At 40.7% G+C, this 20,193-nt stretch overlaps 1 protein-coding gene across 1 annotated transcript in view; it reads right to left on the bottom strand.

The window, feature by feature from the left end:
* Positions 1 to 20,193, bottom strand: part of LOC311253303 (semaphorin-5B-like) — a 105,234-nt gene that overhangs the window by 22,221 nt on the left and 62,820 nt on the right. Inside the window, exons 7-16 of the mRNA XM_084347175.1 lie at positions 19,822 to 20,035; positions 19,455 to 19,740; positions 14,903 to 15,038; positions 13,536 to 13,743; positions 12,741 to 12,948; positions 9,462 to 9,579; positions 8,148 to 8,332; positions 7,570 to 7,713; positions 5,493 to 5,640; positions 69 to 294 (exon numbers count right to left, since the gene is read on the bottom strand). Coding sequence (XP_084203301.1) covers positions 69 to 294; positions 5,493 to 5,640; positions 7,570 to 7,713; positions 8,148 to 8,332; positions 9,462 to 9,579; positions 12,741 to 12,948; positions 13,536 to 13,743; positions 14,903 to 15,038; positions 19,455 to 19,740; positions 19,822 to 20,035 — 1,873 coding nt within the window. The remainder of the gene's footprint in view (positions 1 to 68; positions 295 to 5,492; positions 5,641 to 7,569; positions 7,714 to 8,147; positions 8,333 to 9,461; positions 9,580 to 12,740; positions 12,949 to 13,535; positions 13,744 to 14,902; positions 15,039 to 19,454; positions 19,741 to 19,821; positions 20,036 to 20,193) is intronic.

Raw genomic sequence — 20,193 nt, 5'->3', positions numbered from 1 at the left:
AAAGGGGAAAACATATCTACTTTTGCTAACAACACTGCACAGCAGGAAGTAATGTTCCTAGTACTCACAGTCAGTCTTGCAGACTCCAGACCCATCATTAGGGCAGAACCGCGTCTCCACCTTCTTCTTGCCCAGCTGGAGCTGCTGGGGGTCAGGTATCAATGCCCGACAGGTGTACCTAAATCTCTGCTCTTGCCTCGATCCATCATGACTGATGTTGACTGGCATCCAGGGGGTCCAGGGGGTGTTGCGGCGCACCTCAGGGCAGGCCTCAAGGTTACAGGCCTTAAACTCCTGGAAAACAGGATGGAGGAACATTTTTACCATTAATGGAAAGAAAAAGTCTGAACCGAGCTACTGCAGGTTTTCATCATCTCCCACAGCCACAGGATCCCACTGTTTGAGTAATTCAATATAAACTGCTTGCAGAGACACACATGCTGCCATAATACATTCTATTAGACAACACAAAACTTGCAGATCTTTCTGGAGGGACTTTATTATGCAGCTAATTTCTGTGTTTAATGGGACAATTTAAACTCCAGTCTGGTGGCTGTGAAGGGGCAAAATTGAAGGCAGCATGGAGAGACAAAATGATTACTTCACAGGCAGTTTTGAGTTTTTCAACCACTGACAAGCAGCACTTCTGGCTCGTCCATGGGTCCAACAAAACACAATTGGCATTGTTTGTGGATGGAAAGCCAGCAGGAGCTTCTGCCTCTTGATAATCAGCGCACCTGTGGCAAAGTAGGTAGAGTAAACCTTGTTACACTTTCTCTGCGATGCTCCTCAGCAGCAGGGGGAAATGAAGCAGTTGTGGAACTTATATGTGATTTATTTTTTGAATTTTCCACAATTACAGACACAAACCCTCGCACACAGACCTGGACAGAAAGCATGATTACAATTGGAGGGGGGGGACATTATAATAAAGTAAAAGACAAGACAAAACAAAACAAAAATAAGTAGTGTTTCCCACACATGGACTAATTTGTGGCGGTGCGCCACAGAATCAACACCGACCCCCACATATTGTGTTTCGTTTTTTGGGTTTTTTTTTAATGCTATTTAAAAACGCAGCGTATTCGTTTAGCTGCATTTCCTTCACCTGCTCTCCCTCCGTCTCTCTGTCACACACATTGAAATGACCAATTCTGGAGTGTCTGAGGGTGAGGGTGAATATAATATATCAAATAACCATCTGACGTTGTGAAAAGAGTGCCTATCGTTAATAAAACCTGTTTGGTCAGTTGAAGTAATGCTCGCCAGAACTGATTCTAAATGTCTTGCCACTATCTTAGCCAATAGCAGCAGATAGATAGGGTGAAAATTGCTACAGTAAAGGGGATCTTTGTCCTTTTTTAATAGAAAGAAATAGTGGCGTGGCGTAATGTGGTGGGGAGAAGGTCAGATTGTAATGATTCATTGAACATATTTAACAGTAATGGAGATAGTTTATCAGCAAATGTTTTTAAAAATTCAGCCAGGAAGCCATCGGCCTGGGCATTTCCTACTCTGCATCGACACTAAAGCACTTTTATGTTCACCGATTGTAAAGGGTTCATTCAAGCCAGAGGATGTTTAAGGGCCTAAAAAAGTTTTCATATTGCGTCTCATTAGATGAGCACTCAGAAGTATATAATGAACTATTAAAGTCCCTGAATTGGTCATTAATGGTTTTACGATTAATAGTTGCTCCACTGGTAGTATTTATTTCTGTTATATGTGTTGACAAAGAGGACTGTCGTATTTGGTGAGCAAGCAGTCTACTTGGTTTGTCTCCGAATTCATAGCAATTATGCCGGGGTTTTAATATTGATGCTGTTGCCTCATTAGAGGCCAGGGCATCAAATTCAGCTTTTTTCATGAGCAGTTCCTTAAAAAGATCTGCACTGCGTGAGTCTGTGCATTTTGTTTGTAGTTCTGATACAGCTCTGATGAGACAAGGACTCCTTTCAACAGTAATCTTTCTCTGGTAAGTGTAAGAGTAAGATATTACTTCTCCCCGCAGATAGCATTTACATTTAGGGCGTTTAGCAGCTGCTTCTGTCCAAAGTGACTTACAGTATTCATACATACATTCATACGCTGATGGCAGTGGCTGCCATGCAAGGCACCGAACAGCACATCAAAAGCGCCGCAAAGCGCCACGCTCGGAAATTCTCGTGCGAGCCACAGCCCACCAGACGCGAATTTCTCCGCGCCGGTTGGCAAGCAGCTCTGCTCCTTGGCTGTTCTGTAGTCACAGTGTTGGAAGCTGTCCTTGTAGAATGTATACTGGGGGACATACAACTCCCTGTACTTCTCCACTTCCACAATCAACTTCACATCATCCATCTTCAACAACTCTGGCGTCTCTCTGCCTCTCTCTCTCACTGTCTCTGTTTGCGTGAGTATGCTTTGACACCCCACCCCCACCCCTTATAGCCAGCCCACTCTGTGTGTCTCTCTCTCTCTCTTTTGAGTGTGTGTTCATCTCATGCTCTGATTAGATACACACACACACATACACACACAGAGAGACATATATATGGCATTCGTCAAGCAGGGTGTTTAATTAATGAAAATAGTTTTATTTTGAAATTTGTTTTATTTTGAAAATCGACTCTCTCGTGGTTGCTTTGTTCGACTTCCTGCCCGGCTTGACACCAGGTTCAGACAGGACGCCGAAGCGCCGCGCTCGGAAATTCTCGCGTGAGCCACAGCCCTTCTGTTCACACCAGACACGAATATCTCCGCGCCGGTCGGCAAACGGCTCTGCTCCTCAGCTGTTCTGTAGTCACACTTGGAGGTGTTTTTTCACCACAGGAAAGTAAATAACCACATAAAATTACAACACCATGTTTTCCTGACAACTGTAAATGTATGTCCACTTCATAGTAATGAGTAGTTTTCTGTCCATCGGGGTGTTTAATTATCGAAAATAGTTTTATTTTGAAATTTGTTTTATTTTGAAAATCGACCGGATTCTCTCGTTGTTGCTTTGTTTGACTTCCTGCCCGGCTTGACACATTCGGCCGCAGCACGCGAAAAAAATAGACCAGACGCCGAAACGATCGCTGCACGGCGCGCGCCGGCAGCGGAGCAGGGCGCCGCTGCTACCTATGGAAGGAAAATGGCTCCGCTCCACAGCACTTCGCAGCTAATCGCAGTGCTTCGGAGTCCTGTCTGAACCTGGTGTAAGTCAGGGAGAGAGAAAAATAAGTTTTTGAAAAAATCCTCTTTGTCCCAATTTAGACCATACACATTCGCCAAAGTCAGATTATTGCCACAAATTTTCCCTGAGATGATAATAAAGCGCCCGTTGGCGTCTGATATGACCTTAGACACTGAGAGCGGGACTGATTTGTGGACAAGAATTGCAACCCCACAAGCCCTACTTGAGAAGGAGGAGTGGTAAAGCTGGCCTACCCACCCTCTACGGAGTTTAAGGCGATCTGACGGCTTGAGATGAGTTTCCTGTAAGAAGGCAATTTTAGTGTTTAGCTGTTTCAAATGGTTAAGCACTGTATTATGCTTTACAGGAGAGTTCAGCCCTTTGACATTCCAACAAGTAAACCTTAAGGCTTCCTTTGGTGTTGTCAGGGGGAACTTAACATAGAATGCTATATGGGGGGCTGGGTCGGTGTTGTACCAGTACTCCTCTATCCCCAAGACTGGCGCTCCCCGCCTGCAAGCTAGCAACCTGATAAGAGCAGACATGGCACCTGACCGGGCTGAGCGCATCTAGTTAAAAACAACAAAAACAGAAAAAACAAACATCAAACATACAGGCCCCTCCCACCCATCCCCTCCCCTTAGCCCAAGCCCAATCAAGTTGCTGTAAGGAACGACAGCAACCCATAACACTCTGATACATAGATCAGCATATCTTAATACTTCCTTAATCCTACCACTCAATTCCCACATTGTATTGTAATAAACTTTAAGCTAAACCTTTTTAAATACCTCTAGCAACGCATTAAAACGCTTGTAACAATTGTAACAGGCACTTGTAGGTTATCCTGTTTTCTTCCCTACCAAAAAAGCATCGAAGCCTTGTTAGTGTAATGGCCAGCTGAATAAGTAAATAAGTAAATTAATAAATTAATAAACACTAGGGAAGTTGGGAGATGACTGCTATGTGAAGCAAAAGCAGTGATATGTAAATAACCACCACGATAATAGGCTGATGTGGACAAAAATGTTTTAAAAGTACAGTAGTGACCCGATAAGCAAGAGGACATAACTTGGTGAATTGTTAATGGGAATAGTGATAAAGTGCAGATGGGCTTAGTTAAACTATATAGCGTGTGTCAAAAATGAACAAGCAAAGTTACAGATCAAGACAAAAAAAAAAAATGTTGCCAGAATGCCAGTTCAGTTGCTTACGGATCTGTGTTCAAGTTCTGGACAAACTTGACAGCCTCTTTAGCAGACAGGAGCCAGGTCTTCTCTCCGTCGGGCATGGTGATGCGCATCTGGCAGATACAGTTCGGCCATGGCACTCGGTGCGCTGCATTAGCACATCGGGGCTATAGTCATCATAGAAGCGGACCTTATGGCCTTCGTAGATCAGATCAGGGTTGGGTTGCCAGGGAACCAGTTTCACTATGTTGTATTTTGTTTGATTATTTCTTCTTCTTCTTCTTCTTCTTCTTCTTCTTCTTCTTCTTCATCCAGAGAGTTTTGTTGAGTCACCATAATAATGGAGGTACTCCTCTACTGTTGGAGCATGATTGATCCCAAAAGAGGACCAATAATGCATGGCGACAAATAAATGAAGAGGTTCGTGTGCCAGGTTTTTAGCCGGTTTTGTGACATATTTTGTTAAAAGACATTTGAACCACAAATGTTATGCATGCACTCTATGTGTTATATAGTGTGTCCCACAGGAATTAATGGACTTAATGCAGTATTTTTGTGTTCTGCAACTATAACTATATTGTAATTTTTAAAAATACAGGTAATTTTCACGAGATAACTTAAATGGCTATGCACTCGAAATTATAGTAGGCGGAAGTCACCATGGAGTGGAAACACAAAAACACATTTAAATTGTGAAAGACCTGAGTTATTTTATCTTAATTGACATTGCAAGTCCTGGGATTGACTGTTGCACATGAGCACATTGCGATGTTGATGCTAAAACAAAGTATTTTGTGGAGCCCTAGTGTAAACCATATTTATCCTACAGTGTATACTGATTTTTTGCCAAACCCTGCAAATCAGTCATATCAGTGCAGGTTTAGTAGAATGACACTGAGCATTAGGATCAGACAAACAAACACCATTTACCTTGGGGATAGTTATTTCATAAACATAATATCCCACAACAGAATGTTTACATTTGTTAATACATTAATAGAGCTGATCACTTTTTCAGTGTTCTTCATAGATAAAGCAGGTGAACTGACTTATAAAAAAATAAATAAACAAAATAAAAATATAATAATAATAATAATAATAATAATAATAATAATAATAATAATAATATAAAAGCACTATATTACCATGGAACACCCAGGACAGCTGTTGCCATTCTCACAAATTCTGGTCCTGGAGTGGACCCCCCCTCCACATTCTGCATTGCAGTGAGCCCAGGATTCCCATGCTGTCCACAACACTGGCAGAGGACAGGGCTTTTTCTCATTGCACAGCCTATAAACACAGAGACACATATATATAATTATAATAATATATATAATATAGTGATGGCTGTTAATGGAACTTCTAGCCATGCTGTTACATATTTTGTTATCAGTTATTTTTTTTATATTACAGTACATATTATTTCAGTTCTTACAGTGCCTTAAAAAGTATAAACCCCCTTGGATGTTTTTTCCCTATTATTGCTTTTATAAATGGAATCATGGTCAATATAATTTGGCTTTTATTTTGAGAAGAACAAAGTTATGTCAAGTAAATAAAAATATATCATGTACAATAAGTGATTGCATAAATATTCACCCCCTTTAAAGTGACAGTTAGCGCTAGTAGTCTCACAAGTAGTGAAATGGAGATCACCTGAGTGCAGTGAATGCATCTCAAGTGATTTTAGTGATGGCTGTTAATGGAACTTCTAGCCATGCTGTTACATATTTTGTTATCAGTTATTTTTTTTATATTACAGTACATATTATTTCAGTTCTTACAGTGCCTTAAAAAGTATAAACCCCCTTGGATGTTTTTTCCCTATTATTGCTTTTATAAATGGAATCATGGTCAATATAATTTGGCTTTTATTTTGAGAAGAACAAAGTTATGTCAAGTAAATAAAAATATATCATGTACAATAAGTGATTGCATAAATATTCACCCCCTTTAAAGTGACAGTTAGCGCTAGTAGTCTCACAAGTAGTGAAATGGAGATCACCTGAGTGCAGTGAATGCATCTCAAGTGATTTTAGTATAAAGTCCCCTGTGTCTGAAGGTCCAGTCACTGGTTAATCAGTACTCCTGGCTACAATTACACCATGAAGACAAAAGAACACTCCTAGCAACTCTATGAAAAGGTAATTGAAAAGTCAGGGGATTGATACAAAAACGTTTCCAAGTCACTGAACATCACCTGGAGTTCAGTTAAATCCATCAATAACAAATGGAAGGAATATGCAACGTGTAAATCTCTAGAGCAGGCCGTCCTCACAAACTGAGTGACCTTGCAAGAAGGAGACAAGTGAGTGAGGCCACCAAGACACCTATGACTACTCTGAAGGAGTTAAAAGCTTCAGCAGCTGAGATGAGGGAGACTCATCTGTTGCCCAGGTTCTTCACCAGTCAAAGCTTTATGGGACAGTGGCAAAGAGAAAGCCACTGTTGAAGAAAGCTCATTAAATCTCAACTAGAGTTAACCAGAGGCATGTGGGAGACTCCAAGGTCAACTGGAAGAAGGTTCTTTGGTCTGATGAGACCAAAATGGAGCTTTTTAGCCATCAGACTAGACGCTATGTTTGGCGGACACCAACCACTGCACATCACCACAAACACACCATCCCCACCGTGAACATGGTGGTGGCAGCATCATGCTGTGGGGATGCTTCTTGGGGGCAGGCCCTGAAGGGCTTGTATAGGTAGAGGGTAAAATGAATGCAACTATGACTTGGTAGAAGATTTATTTTCCAGCAAGACAATGACCCAAAGCATATAGCAGAAGCTACACAGAATAACAAGGTGAATGGTTAGGAGTGGCCGAGTTGAAGCCCAGACCTCAATCCAAAATAGAATTTGTGGCTGGACTTGAAAAGGGCTGTTCACACCCAATCCCTGCGCAACCTGTAAAGTAGTAGGAGTAAAATGGCAGTGTCCAGATGTGCAAGCCTGATTGAGACCTATCGACACTCAGTGCTGTAATTGCAGCCAAAGGTGCTTCTACTAAATACTTACTTGAATGGGGTGAACATTTACGCAGTCACTTATTTTACATTATATATTTTTAATAAATTGACTTAATTTTGTAGAAATCTGTTTACACTTTGACATTAAAGAGGTTTTTTTTTTTTAAAATTTGTCTGAGTATTTCTGATTCTGATTCTGATTTATTTCATTGATGGCAACAGTTTTGCCTCTCGGTGCAGAAAGTGATCTCACCTCTCCTCTTGACCCTGGCCGACACAGATTCGACCCCCGTGACGAGGTGAGGGGTTGTTGCAGGACCGCTGGCGTACTTCAAATCCGATACCACAGCTGCTGCTGCACTGGCCCCATGAAGACCAGGGGGTCCAGCCGCCATTCCTGAGGAACAGAGCCTGTGAGGTTCCACTCTTATCAACCGTGTTTCCATCAGCAGTTGTTAACTACTGTTAGGTATTATATACTAGCTCGCAAGTCTAAAATATGTGCCTCATATTTCACAATTAATTCAACTTCACATGCTTTTTCCAACTTATCCACTTTTTAACAGTTTTTTAGTCCTTTATGCACTTTGTAGTTCTAATTATGTAAGCACAAATCCATGAAATGCAACTACCTAATGACTCATTATCATTCCTTTCACAAAGCACTTTATTGATAAAAGAGTGAGGTCTATAGATTTGTTAGGCCAATTTTGCCTCGTTAAGAAATCAGTAGCTGACAATAACTGAAGCAATGAAAGGTTAGGGTTAGGGTTGCCAGTACAATACGGTATTTCAAGGGTGACGGTTTAGATTACTATCTGCATACTGTACCTGGAACAGTTTGCCACCTGGATAGTCGAACCCTTACATTCAACCCCGCCACATCGGGCCGCGGGTCCATCACACATGCGGGACCGACACACACAGCTGCTGACAGAGCCCTCGCCATCGTGGTGATTACAAGGCTGCCATGGTGCCCAAGGACCAAAACTGCCATCCTGTGTCAGGTTCCTCACCTCCAGAGATTATTTAAGGGGAGCTTAAAGTCCATGCCACATGCACATAAATAAGTAACATTTCCCTAAATGTACCATTTTGGTGTATATCTACAACTAGATACCTGTCAGAATTGATTTAAGGAAAAATATTACTATAATATTGTTACTTAATAAACAGCTGAATCAACTGTGCAATAAAGAAATGATAATTAAATGAATGCGAAATGCATTTTAGATTTGATATTACTATAAAATCACTCACATTAAGGGTGCAATGTTTAAGATATAGCCAGATTAAAAGCTAGCTCGAAAATTATAGGAGGCAGCATTTCACCAGAGCAAATGCAAACTGATGCTCACTGTACTCATTGCTAGCTATCTTTGGCTGTAGCTAATTGACATTAGCTAGTTAGCTTTGTAAACCATGGAGATTAATGGCTCTTTTAGCCTGCTTGAGTTTGCCTGTGATGATTGGGGGAGATACTACAAGCAACTGGGCTCAGCTCAATTTAGCCTCCTCCCAGTCAACATGGCTAGACACCAGACTGGGACGCTTTTCCCTTCAAAAGCCACAAATTTAACTTTACCAAACCAGAGGTAATTCTGGAAAGACAAACCAAGAAAGTTTTGGTGAGTTTTATTTAATTTTATGTAGAGTTGACAATTTGTTTTAAGTTAACGAGGGAATTAAGCTTGTCTTAGTTTGGTAAAACGCATACATTTGAATTCAGATTCAGAATTTGGTTGTATTTTTCTGTTAACTGGGAAAATAGATGTAATATATTTATTTTCTTGTCATTTTGTGAGTTTATTTTATTTACTTATAAAACAACTAAAAAAGGCTATTGTCTCTTGAAGAACAAAGTGGTATTACGAGACTGGACGGCCAGGGTTAGCTGACACCATAGACATCTTTGACATACATTTCTTACATTCAGTTAATAATGTTAGTGTATTTTCTTTATTGTTTTAAGCTAACCTTCTGGCCATATCTTACATATTGCACCTTTAAAGTTACAGTATTTTTTTTTTTATCATTGAACAATAACCTCCTGTAAATCAATAAAACTGATGTAAAAGTTAATCATTAAATTCAGTGGATATACTGTAAAGACCAATATGCCAGGACTAACTCTGTGTGTCTTACTGGGCACTCAGTGATGTTTTGGGTCCACTGGTTCATGTTGGAGCTCCCCTCAATGGTGGTACAGCGCTTCTGCTTGTGATCCCAGCCACAGTAAGGGTCCCGAGCTTCCATGCAATGACTAAAATGAGTGTAGACAGACATTTAATCAGCATTTATCTAATCTTAGTCTGTCTGGGACAAAGTCTTGTTTGCTTTTAAATAGTAATTCAAAACAATATGGAACACTACAGTCTACAGTCAGTAGGATGCTTGTTGTTGTTGTTTTCTCTGTATTAAAGAACGTTCATTTATATTTAGGGCCATGGTCAAGCAATTGAAAATATTATTCCAATTAATTCCTTTGTGACTAATTATTCAAAATGAATTGCACATACCAATATTTGCTGTAAGCATTTAAACATATTTCAATACAAATTTGTTTTAGTAGGAGAGTAAATCAATGAATAAATAGACATTCTAAACTTTAAAAGGAGGTGATAATTGAAGCTTGAACTACTACTGTTTTATGAAGCCCCATTCCAGTGTATTTTGGTATTTTTATGATCTTCCCTGACAGTGTTTTTAATATAAGTTAATTTTGTGCTTAAGCCTGTCACTAGAATTAAATGGACTACACTAGAGTCTGGGACTTTTATGTCATCCACCAAGCTTGTTATAAGAGTGCTGTGGCTCCTTTAAGAATTGGACAGTTTGTAGTGAATGAGTGGAGAGCAACGGTCGGTGGCTGCGCTCAGAGCAGTCGCTGGAGCAGACGGAAAGTTTATCAGTGAAGTTGAAGCAGTGAATGTACAGTGCAGGTTACAGTTTGCCCATGAATAAACTCTGCAGCTCCTTAATATACAAGAAGACATGCTATTACTGTATATCTGTGCTAATACCCCAGCTAGTGCTATCCATCGTAATGATGTAAATCATGCTGAAACGGCAGTCTAGTACTATCCAACTACTAACCACAACCCATTCTCGCTTTAATAAAGAATGTTAACTGTTAGACAGGAAGAAACAATGGTTGGAGTAGGATTTTGTTCCATCTAGGAGGCCTCTACTCAGCAGCAGCTTTTAGTCATCTGCCTCCATAATGTTTACAAAGCTACTGTGGAAAGTGAAGGGATTGTGTTCAGTGACCTAAGGTCACGGGCATCATAAAGAGTGATTAACCTGCCAAATTTTTTTTTAAACGCATAATTTTTTTGGAATTAATTATTCAAGTTACATATTCCATATTGACAGGTACTGACCCACTGGGGCAGTTGATGTAGATATCTCTATGCACCTCTCTACTATGTGGCCCATGTACAGACTTTAAAGGTCCAGGTGTGCATGAATTCACTGATTAACACTGACTGGAACCGAAACAGAACATTCTTATACATATTCCATATGTACAGGAACTCCTATGAGACACACCACTAGGAGACCAAAGAGACAGCAGATTGGCTCCCTAGATACTCCTCTGGATTTATGAGCCTGGTATTGAAATGAGACGTCCCCACCACCAGAGTGCTCTTAACAGTGTGCGTCAAAACAAACCCCCTGTGAAACACTATATACAAATACACATCTTATATTGGCGCACATTAGCCAATCACGCCAAACGGTGAATATCACTGCCTCAAGTGATATGCATCAAGCATGGCCAACCCCGCAAGACACAAAGGTTGGTTGTGAAAGGCCAAGCCTGTCTCTGTGTCTGAAACTGCTGTCAGACCACCTCTTCAAAGTCTGGGAGAAGAGGTTTCTGGGAGCGTGTAAACCGACCCCCATCATCGTTTTTATACCCCAGCCCATGCAGGGAGGTCTTGCCATACTAGTCCAGGTGCCATACTGACGTCAACAAAGTGAGCTTGCATGCCGTGGTTTACGTTTGTGACCTAACTGTTGCTGCAGCACTTTTCTCAGTGCGTTTCTCTCTTTTTTGATTGCCTGAATATGCCAGACAATGTGATTTATGTGATTGTGATTGTTTTACACACAGTGTAACCAGACCATACTGGCAATATACCCTAGGACACGGAGCGAAGAGGAGTGCCACACCACACCCACTGACTAGGTTAGCTTCGGTAGTGGAACATACCAAGGCACATTAGCCAAGCTGATTTTCCAAAATGCTATACACTACCCCTCTCAGTAGGGGTGTATATCTTTTGCAATCTCACAATTTGATTTGATTCGACTATTTTTAGTCTCCTGCTCCAGTATACTATATGCTGAACCATTCACTGGTGTCCTTAATCTGCTGAATGTGTCCATCGTTGTACAAGATGCTAAGCAGGTTTTGAGGTAAAACAGACTGAGCACCGAGTTATTTCATTTAAGTTATTAAATGCTGTGGCGTGTGTTGGTCACCTAGCTCCATTAATGTTAATCATGTGGCATACTCTTGCAAAGCTAATGTTTCAGTCATTAAATTATAGAAATGCTTGCAACCGCTGCCTTTTTTGCAGATGAACTACAAGACAACTCAATAACTTATCTGGGTGCTGCACTACGTTGGCAGTCCCGCTTTTTTGTTCCGTCAACATATCTCTTTTAATTAACATTCAGAAAATTGATTGTTGACATTTGTGGATCAATTCTGAATCGTAGGAGGCAAGATTCTTATGCGAATCCTTTTTTTTAACCCACCCTACCTTTTAGGCCCTTTTTCTTTTCAGATATCCATGTCAACTGCCCCCGTGGGTCAGTCATCGTACATACTGTATGGAATACGTATTTGTGTGGAGAGATAATCTCGATACAATAGAGGACCTCTATTGTAGGAGCACTACTGATACTGAGAAACTGATGTACATTTACTATTTTGTAAGGTTGTCAACATTTTCAAGTAGTCCACAAACTCACTAAATGCCTGCTTATGTAATGTCTGCTCTGAGTATTGCCAAATCATGGACTGACAGCTGTAACAGCAGTTTGTTTACAGGGGGGGAAGAATACATTTATGTTAAGAATGGCTCTTAACATATTATCTTTGTGAGTATTTACTGCGTGTCTTTGAGGATTGGCACCCAACACGTCTTCAATGGTGTTACACTCATAAATGAAGTATTTTCAAGTTGAGTTAGTAAGTTTGCACACTCACCACGACAGCAGCAAACTTAGAACTGCAGATATTGGATTATCATCTGATTTACACACATTTATATTGAATCATATTTACATTCTGACATCTGCTATATGTAGGTTAATTATAGCTTCCTACTATAATCAATTATAAAATAAGAATAATGTTATTTTTTGAAATTACATTTGACATTGCAGATTTGAGAGTCCAGTTCATACCGTTCAGTTGGATAGCTGGAGCAGCGCTCTAATGGGATCTTCACTAGTCTGTCATCAAGCCCAACAAACAAAGATCTGTCACTGTGGAGGATTTGCAGGCTCTTGATTTGTCCGATATGCCCTTCAGGGAGGATTCTGAGCTCCTCCAGGTAGCAGCCATGATGGCTTTTATTGGTTGTGGAGAGAGTCTTCAGGATGGTGCCGTACTCTTATTGGATAAGATGAACATGGAGAAATGTTCTGGGATGAAAATGATCTTGTGCACTGCATACTTTGACAGTAAAAAAATTGGTTCTTGCTTTTGATTTGAAAACTATTGCAGTTTTTCCACAAGCACTCGCACACCGCTGATTTGCTTTTCCATTACCAGTTTTACTGTGCAGAGTTGAGCCGAGCTGCATTAGCAATGGACCTGCTCTGGAGCAGGGCCAAGCCGCAACCAACCTGCCTCCAAGCAGGCAGGCCATGGTGATGTCTCGTGACTGCAGCCAACCCGTAACAAGCACCCATCTCCCCCTTAAATTGATACTCAACTCACATCTGTGTAGGAAACCTGAGAGAAAAACTTTTTTAAATGTCTGTGTTGAGCTCTCAGTACTTTTGTAGCTTCTAACTGAACTGGTCACACCTTCAAGCAGGTAGCCCAGTTGTGATGGAAAAGCAAAACCCCAGCCGCACCGGGTTGCCACTCCGAGTCAAACCAAGTAGAGCCAGGCCAGCACAAACATTACAAATCAGCAATGCAGTTAACTTTTTTTTTTTAACCCTGCCCCAGCGCTCTTCCCTCTTGCTTACCAGTGCTGACGTACATTACATGGTAGAGGTTGTCTTTGCCCTGTACGATGTCCACTACCATCTTGGAGAAGCGCAAGTTGTCCTGGGTGAGCAGAGGGTTTACAGTGACCGGCTGGACCACATCATTCATGAGGAAGAGTCGCTGGGCGTCTTGAAGGCTGCGCTCTGTCAGGTTCCCCCCAACGCCTCCCTCTTCCAGTGTGCCACACTGCACCAGAGAGAGAGGAAGTCGAGCAATCAGCAGCGGGTGAAAAACAGTGTGTAGTGCTGGAATATTTGGACATTTTAATTGAATTGAGGATTTATCTTGACCAGACAGAGGTGATTGTGAAAAGACAAACCAAGGCTGTGTTGGTGGGGTTTGACTTTTTTATGTTGAGCTTGAATGAAGTGCATATTACGATGGGTTAACAAGGCAGTTAAGCTCATCTTAGCTTGGTAAACGAGAGAAATTTGAATTTAGAGGGTGTACTGTAGTTTTCTGTTTAGATAGTAAAGTGAATAGTGAAAGTAAAAATATTACCTTTTTTGAAATGTTGGTTATTTATTTTGTTTACTTATTCGACTAAGTAGTGAACTCATTGCTTTTACATCTCCCTGCTGAAACTACAAGGGCTATTCGACTTTCCCCTCTTGAGGTACAAAGTGGCATTAGGAGAAAGGACTGGTTGTGGCTATCTACTTAGCATGCTAACTTCAGTAGACATCTCTGCATGCAACATGATACATAGACTTCTTTAACATAACATCTACACTGTGGTTCCTTCACACACTGTTGATAATGTTCGTGCATTTAGAACTAATCATCAGGCCATATCGGAAAAATTGCTCCTTTGATGGATTCATTTCAGTTAGATGTATCACGAACATGGCTTTGGTTTTGTGCATGCTGGCTCACAGGAACCCCTTACTAACAGATCCTTCATGAATGCTACGAGTTACATGTCAGTTCATGCTTTGTTTTTAAAGAAAAAAATGCACAATGAGTAAGATGAATATGAGCTGCAGAGGGGCAGTGTTAAATACAATGCAAATACGAAATCAAAAATAACAAAACTATTTAATAATGTAAAAAAGAGATGACATTATCTCAATTCTCCCTGCAACCTAATTTGCATTTTGTATATGTGTTGACAAACTTACTTGTAGATGTGTTCACGCAGGTATATTTGGAGGTATATTTGATGGAGCTGAGCTAGAATTTTCTGTGCGCTATAATGCAGCAAACTGTCTCTGTATTTTACACACAAAGATGAAATGGATGTCTTTCGAAAACGTCCTGCAAGCACTGGAGTAAAGGCTGGGGAAAAGAACTGTGTAATGTTCTCACATCTATCATTGTGTTTTTGTCTGTGCTTGTGATTTACCTGAAAATTGGGTATGGGGTTTGGTGTAGAGAGCCAGGCAGTGCGGGGATTCTCCTGGTAGCGAAAGGGTCCATTGAAGGCCTGGGTGATGGAGCTCAGATTGAAAGCACAGACAGCAGAGGCTGATATACTGTTCCTAAAGGATATAATCACAGTCAGATCACAGCAATTTAGTGAGAAAGAAAGAAAAAAATGAAAATCAGTTGGTTCCAAATACAGTTTTTGCAAGCAGACTTTTCAAGAAACTAAACTGTCTTAATTTACAGTAGCTGATTAACATCTAGACAAAACCTTTAAATTGTTGCATGGGTTGGAGTCAGAGATGCCATTTATTATGTAATGCAGTCTGTAATTCTTCCATAGATGGTTGGAACTTGCAAGTCTGAAGCCACAGATTTAAGAGCTCGTTTTAGCAGTAAAATGTATTTCTATCAGTTATCTCTTTAGTATGAATGGGTGTAATATTATATTACTGAGTAGGAAGAGTTCCCATCATGTTTTCAGTACAGTGTACAGTATCATCATTCATTCAATTTGATCTGGCAGGTTTTTTCTGTATGCACAAAAGACTGAAAAAAGAAGTTTGTTTTCCCATCATTCACTTGAAAGGGAAAATCTAATAAATAAGGAAACAAAAGTAAGTCAAATTTATATTGTTCTTTATTTTTATTTATTGGCTCCAAGCAGAGCTGATGCCGTCACCTACACAAGTGGCCTACACCGTAGTGATTATTTAAATATGTGCACTGGTGTGTCTGCATTGCTGGCGGTGGTGAGCGGATTGCCATGCACTTTCCCTTTCAAATGCATCTCCTCGGCTCATGGCTGTGTCTCTGGGCTAAAGAGGGCCACCTTTCCATACAAGTCTGGCTTGAACGACTTGGTTTCGGCAAGCTGGCGTTTGCTACCGGGCTGCTTGTTGAGGGTCAGCCTGCCCTTCCTACTAGGGTTGGGTCCAGGGCCGCCCCTGGCCAAATTGGGGCCCTAAGCAGAATTTTATTTTGAGCCCCCCCCCTCCCCCCCCCTTTACAAAATGACTGTATCACGAAATGCCATTTAGGTTTACAACCTTTATTAGTAGGAACAAATCAAATGAACAGCCTCTTTCAACAATGGAACAAGCCTTTTACAGATGCAGGCTGCTTCAGTAGACATGGTGCTTGATGGCCCTTGTGAGGTACTGGCCGCTGGCTCCGTGTCACCCTTGGTAACAAACTTCAGCATGGACCCTGTTATGACAAGAAATCCATCATACAAACAGATTATTAAGATTTGTTTTGGTCTTAATGGTAAATTACACAATGAAATTAATGTAAATACTAGCCTCACAAAGATTAAAATGCAATTAATGCAAATACGACTACAACTAATAATAATATTCATTATGATTTGATTTGATGATATTTCTATATTTGAATATTTTTCTATACTTATTTTTACATTTAGTACTTAGGTTCTATATTCACACTGCTGTTTGCTGCTGCAACGCTTTACATTTCTCCATTGTGGGTCAAATAAAGGATTATCTTAATTTTTCTTATCTAATCTTATATGACTGTTATGAATTAAATTCACCAAGAGATGGCGACATTTTACCTCCATAAAAATAGCCCAAAACTTCTATTGATAGCATAGATTGATAGGCTATAAACCTGAGCCAACATACGACCACCAACTGGTCAATTAACCACTCCTTTTTCAACAGAGGTGAATGTAGATGCAGTTAACAAGACATTCAATAAATGATAATCAGGGCCGCTGGAAAATTTAATCTCCAGTCCACATCTAGACAGAATTATCGTCTCTTCTGTCTCATGATTAGCATGCTAGCAGCTGGGCTGTTTATGCCACAAAGTTTTCTTTTCTATTTCAACAACATACCCACCTTCAAGTGAAGCACGAGCCTCCTCTTGTTTTGACTTTGTCTTTCTTTTGCTTGCTCCCAATTCATATTGCCGTTTGGACGCCATCTCTCCACCTGCATCCAACTGCCTGTCGGTGCATCTGACCGCTGATTGGTCAGATGCTGCCTGCTGTCAATCATTGCGGCAACATGTGCGTGTTTCTCTCCTGCCTCGGGCTGACTTGGTGCTCTACGCGCCTCACGGCAGCGATGCACATACTTTGCGCATTTGCAGAGAATGCGTCCCCTTGCGCAAAATGGGGCTCCCCACGGATCGTGGGGCCCTACGCACAGCGCGTGTTCTGCGTCTAGGGAGGGGCGGTGCTGGTTGGGTCGATGAACGATGTCATTGTCCTTCGCCGATGGCTGGCTACCATCAATTACTAATCCCTGACCATCGTAACATTGTAATTCAAAAGGCTCCCCACCAGAGAGCACAATTAAGTGGTGTGTCCCCTCAGAGTTGTGGTAGGGCCAGAGCTGTTGTTAGTAGGGCCCGACCGATTTATCGGCGAGCCGATTAAATCGACCTCATGACAAACTCCATCCACTATCCACTAACCACCTCACAGCACAGCAGAGCGAGTAGGCGAGTAGTTGAAAACGCTTTTCTGGTCCGAGTTTGATTCATGATAAATCCGTGGTATATTACTGAGATGATCAGTCGGTCTTCCTGTCAGCGTGAAAAGCAGTAGCCTACAGTATATCGAGTGTTCCTGATTTTTTCTTTTTTTTAAACGTTATGATGTACGTGAGTTAGGTTTTTTTATTTTTATTTAGGCTATTTATTTTAGAGGATGACGAGTGTGTGAGTGCGGGAGGTTGACAAATCAGACTCACACTTACACCCGCTACAGTCTGAATAATAAGCAGAGAAGAATTAGTTTATCATCTTTATTACAGTTAAAATAAATAGCCAGGGGTGTAGTGTAAGCCATATTATTAATATGCTGCTTGACTCAGCAATAAAAAGGATTTTAAATTATTTTTCTGCCTTTAATTCTTTGTAGAAGTGTCTGAAAGGCTCAAAAGCAGCCATTTGTTAAAAAAGAAATAAGTACATATGTAGATATATTACTTAAATTAATAAAATTTTAAAACCTTATAAAAAAAGAGAGCTTGTCTGTTATCAACATCCGGGGTCAAACTAGCAGTAGCAGCTACAGGTAAACAAGCTGGCTGACATCTTCCAGGTCAGAGGTAGTAGGTCAACCTACAGACCCCAGATGTTGATAACAGGCAACAGGCGGACTCAGAGGGGAATAGCACTAGCGTATCATAACAAAATATTGGTGAAATGAACTAGTTTCGTGGCAGATAATGCTCATAGAGGCTGCGATTCGGTGCCCGAATCACTCGCATTATATGGATATACGCGGCGCTCCACTGGATCTAATTTCGTCCGAACGACACCAAATGACACCAAAGTTATCTGGGTGAGTAAATAATCATATTTTATGCTAGAAATAAGCTCCAGGTTGTAAAAAACGGTAGTTCCCCTTTAAACTATCAAAATGTTTGATGTTTCATGTCTTTAGGGACATGATGGCTACAACTTTTCACTTTTCTACTTTTTAAAATAAGGTTCTTTTTCTTTTTAAAATAACATTCTTTTTTACAATGGAAGTTGATGGAGAAATCTTCAAATCCTCTTCAAACCCATGCTACTTCTAACTGCTTCTGCTTCTTCATAGTTTTAAGATACAGACATCATTTTAAACAGGTCATAAAACTTTCAACAATTAAACTTTTTGAAATCTTTCACCATTTTAGAAATTTTACAGTTTTAGTTTTAAGCTCCACAGTGGGGACCTGTCCACTAGAGTGGAGAGCACATCTTTTACTACTCACACTATTGGCTGTATAACCTTCCAAGCAACAAGAGAACAAACAACCTTCTCATAGGCTCTTCTGGAGGAAAGCAGACAGCACCACTTTTTATCAAATGTTTTTTTCTACAAACAGAAAACAGACATCAATGTATTCAGCAACTTCTCCTGTCCCTCGTGATGAGATGAAAAACTAAAAACTACAATATTAGTAATTATGTATTTTTTTATGCATTATATTTATGCTCAACATTAGATATGTATTCATACATGGACAGTGCACTCTGTCTTCAGTGTTCATGTAGTCTGTATTTATGCCAGTTTTATGAAGCTTACAGATGCGAACAAAATGGAGCAGTACCACCAGAGAGAAAGGGAAATGTAGCCAATTAGTTCAAGCTAGACAACCATGGGACACGACAAACAAGTTTGAACAATGGCAAAGTACTGGAGATTAAGTTTGTTGTCAGTTTCTGTCATTTGGTAATAGTAAAGAGAATTCTCCATCCATGTCACAATGTATTTATAATGGCCCTACAGAGCACTGCAATCTACATTATCAGATCCTTCATTGCCATGTTTGTTGTGAGGAAACTATTGTCAAAGAACTGTCAAGTCTGAGCTGCCCTCTCGTGGATGTATTGCTCAGCATCCATGTCCAAGTATGTGGGCTGTTACTGTTGGAACATTTGCGATGGATGTAAATATTTTCATACGTAAAAGGGGCAAAAATGAGACTTAAGCCTTCAAACCATCTGTACCAGTTCAGCTCCAAAGAGAGAAGAGGATTGTTTTAATGTTACTGATGAACATTACTCACACATTAGTGGTAAAGATGCCATAGATCAGGTCTTGCTCTGGTAAGTAGAAGGTACTCTGCAGCTCATTGTAATAAAAGGGAATTTCTCCCGAGCGTGAGCAGTTGAGTCGTGCCTTCATGAAGGTGGTCCACGTGTCTTCCAAAAGGAAGCGTCCACCCATGTCGTTCTTACAGACCCGTGCCACGCGAGAGAACACCATCTTCCCACAGTCATTTTCAACTGCTGTTTCTCTTAAGAAGAAGTAGGCAAAGCGACCAATCTCATACACAGAGACAAAATGAGGCTCTGAAAGAAACATGACGGGAGAAAAGAAAATATCAGTGTCAGGCTTGACAAAAGGGCAAAGGAGTATGGGGCTTTGTTTACCGTTGAGCCATTTGGAGTTATACTGGGCGGTTCGCAGTGGTGGCATGTTCCCCAGGCTCCTGTAGATGACAGGGTCACGTCCAGAGAAGTCGATCACTGTGGCGGCATACAACTCACCCCTATCTGTTACCATGGCCGTGGAATTGTGGCGTGGGTCGTAGGGACATCTGGCAACACCATTCACTGTGTCCAGCACTTGACTGATGTTACCAACCTGACATAAAGAAAAAGGTGTAAACACAACTCAATTCACAACAAACGTACACATAAGACAGGGATTCTGCTGCTTCTGTCTTAGTGTTTGGTTTGCACTATGGGTTGCAAATTAAATTATTAACACATAATTACATTAACTTTAAACATTTCTCTTAT

Source organism: Pagrus pagrus, assembly GCF_965226575.1.
Source record: "Pagrus pagrus genome assembly, chromosome: 24".
In the NCBI taxonomy this organism is placed as follows: Eukaryota; Metazoa; Chordata; class Actinopteri; order Spariformes; family Sparidae; genus Pagrus; species Pagrus pagrus.
Note: the sequence above shows the minus strand (reverse complement) of the source record. Positions and strands in the feature narration are given on the sequence as shown.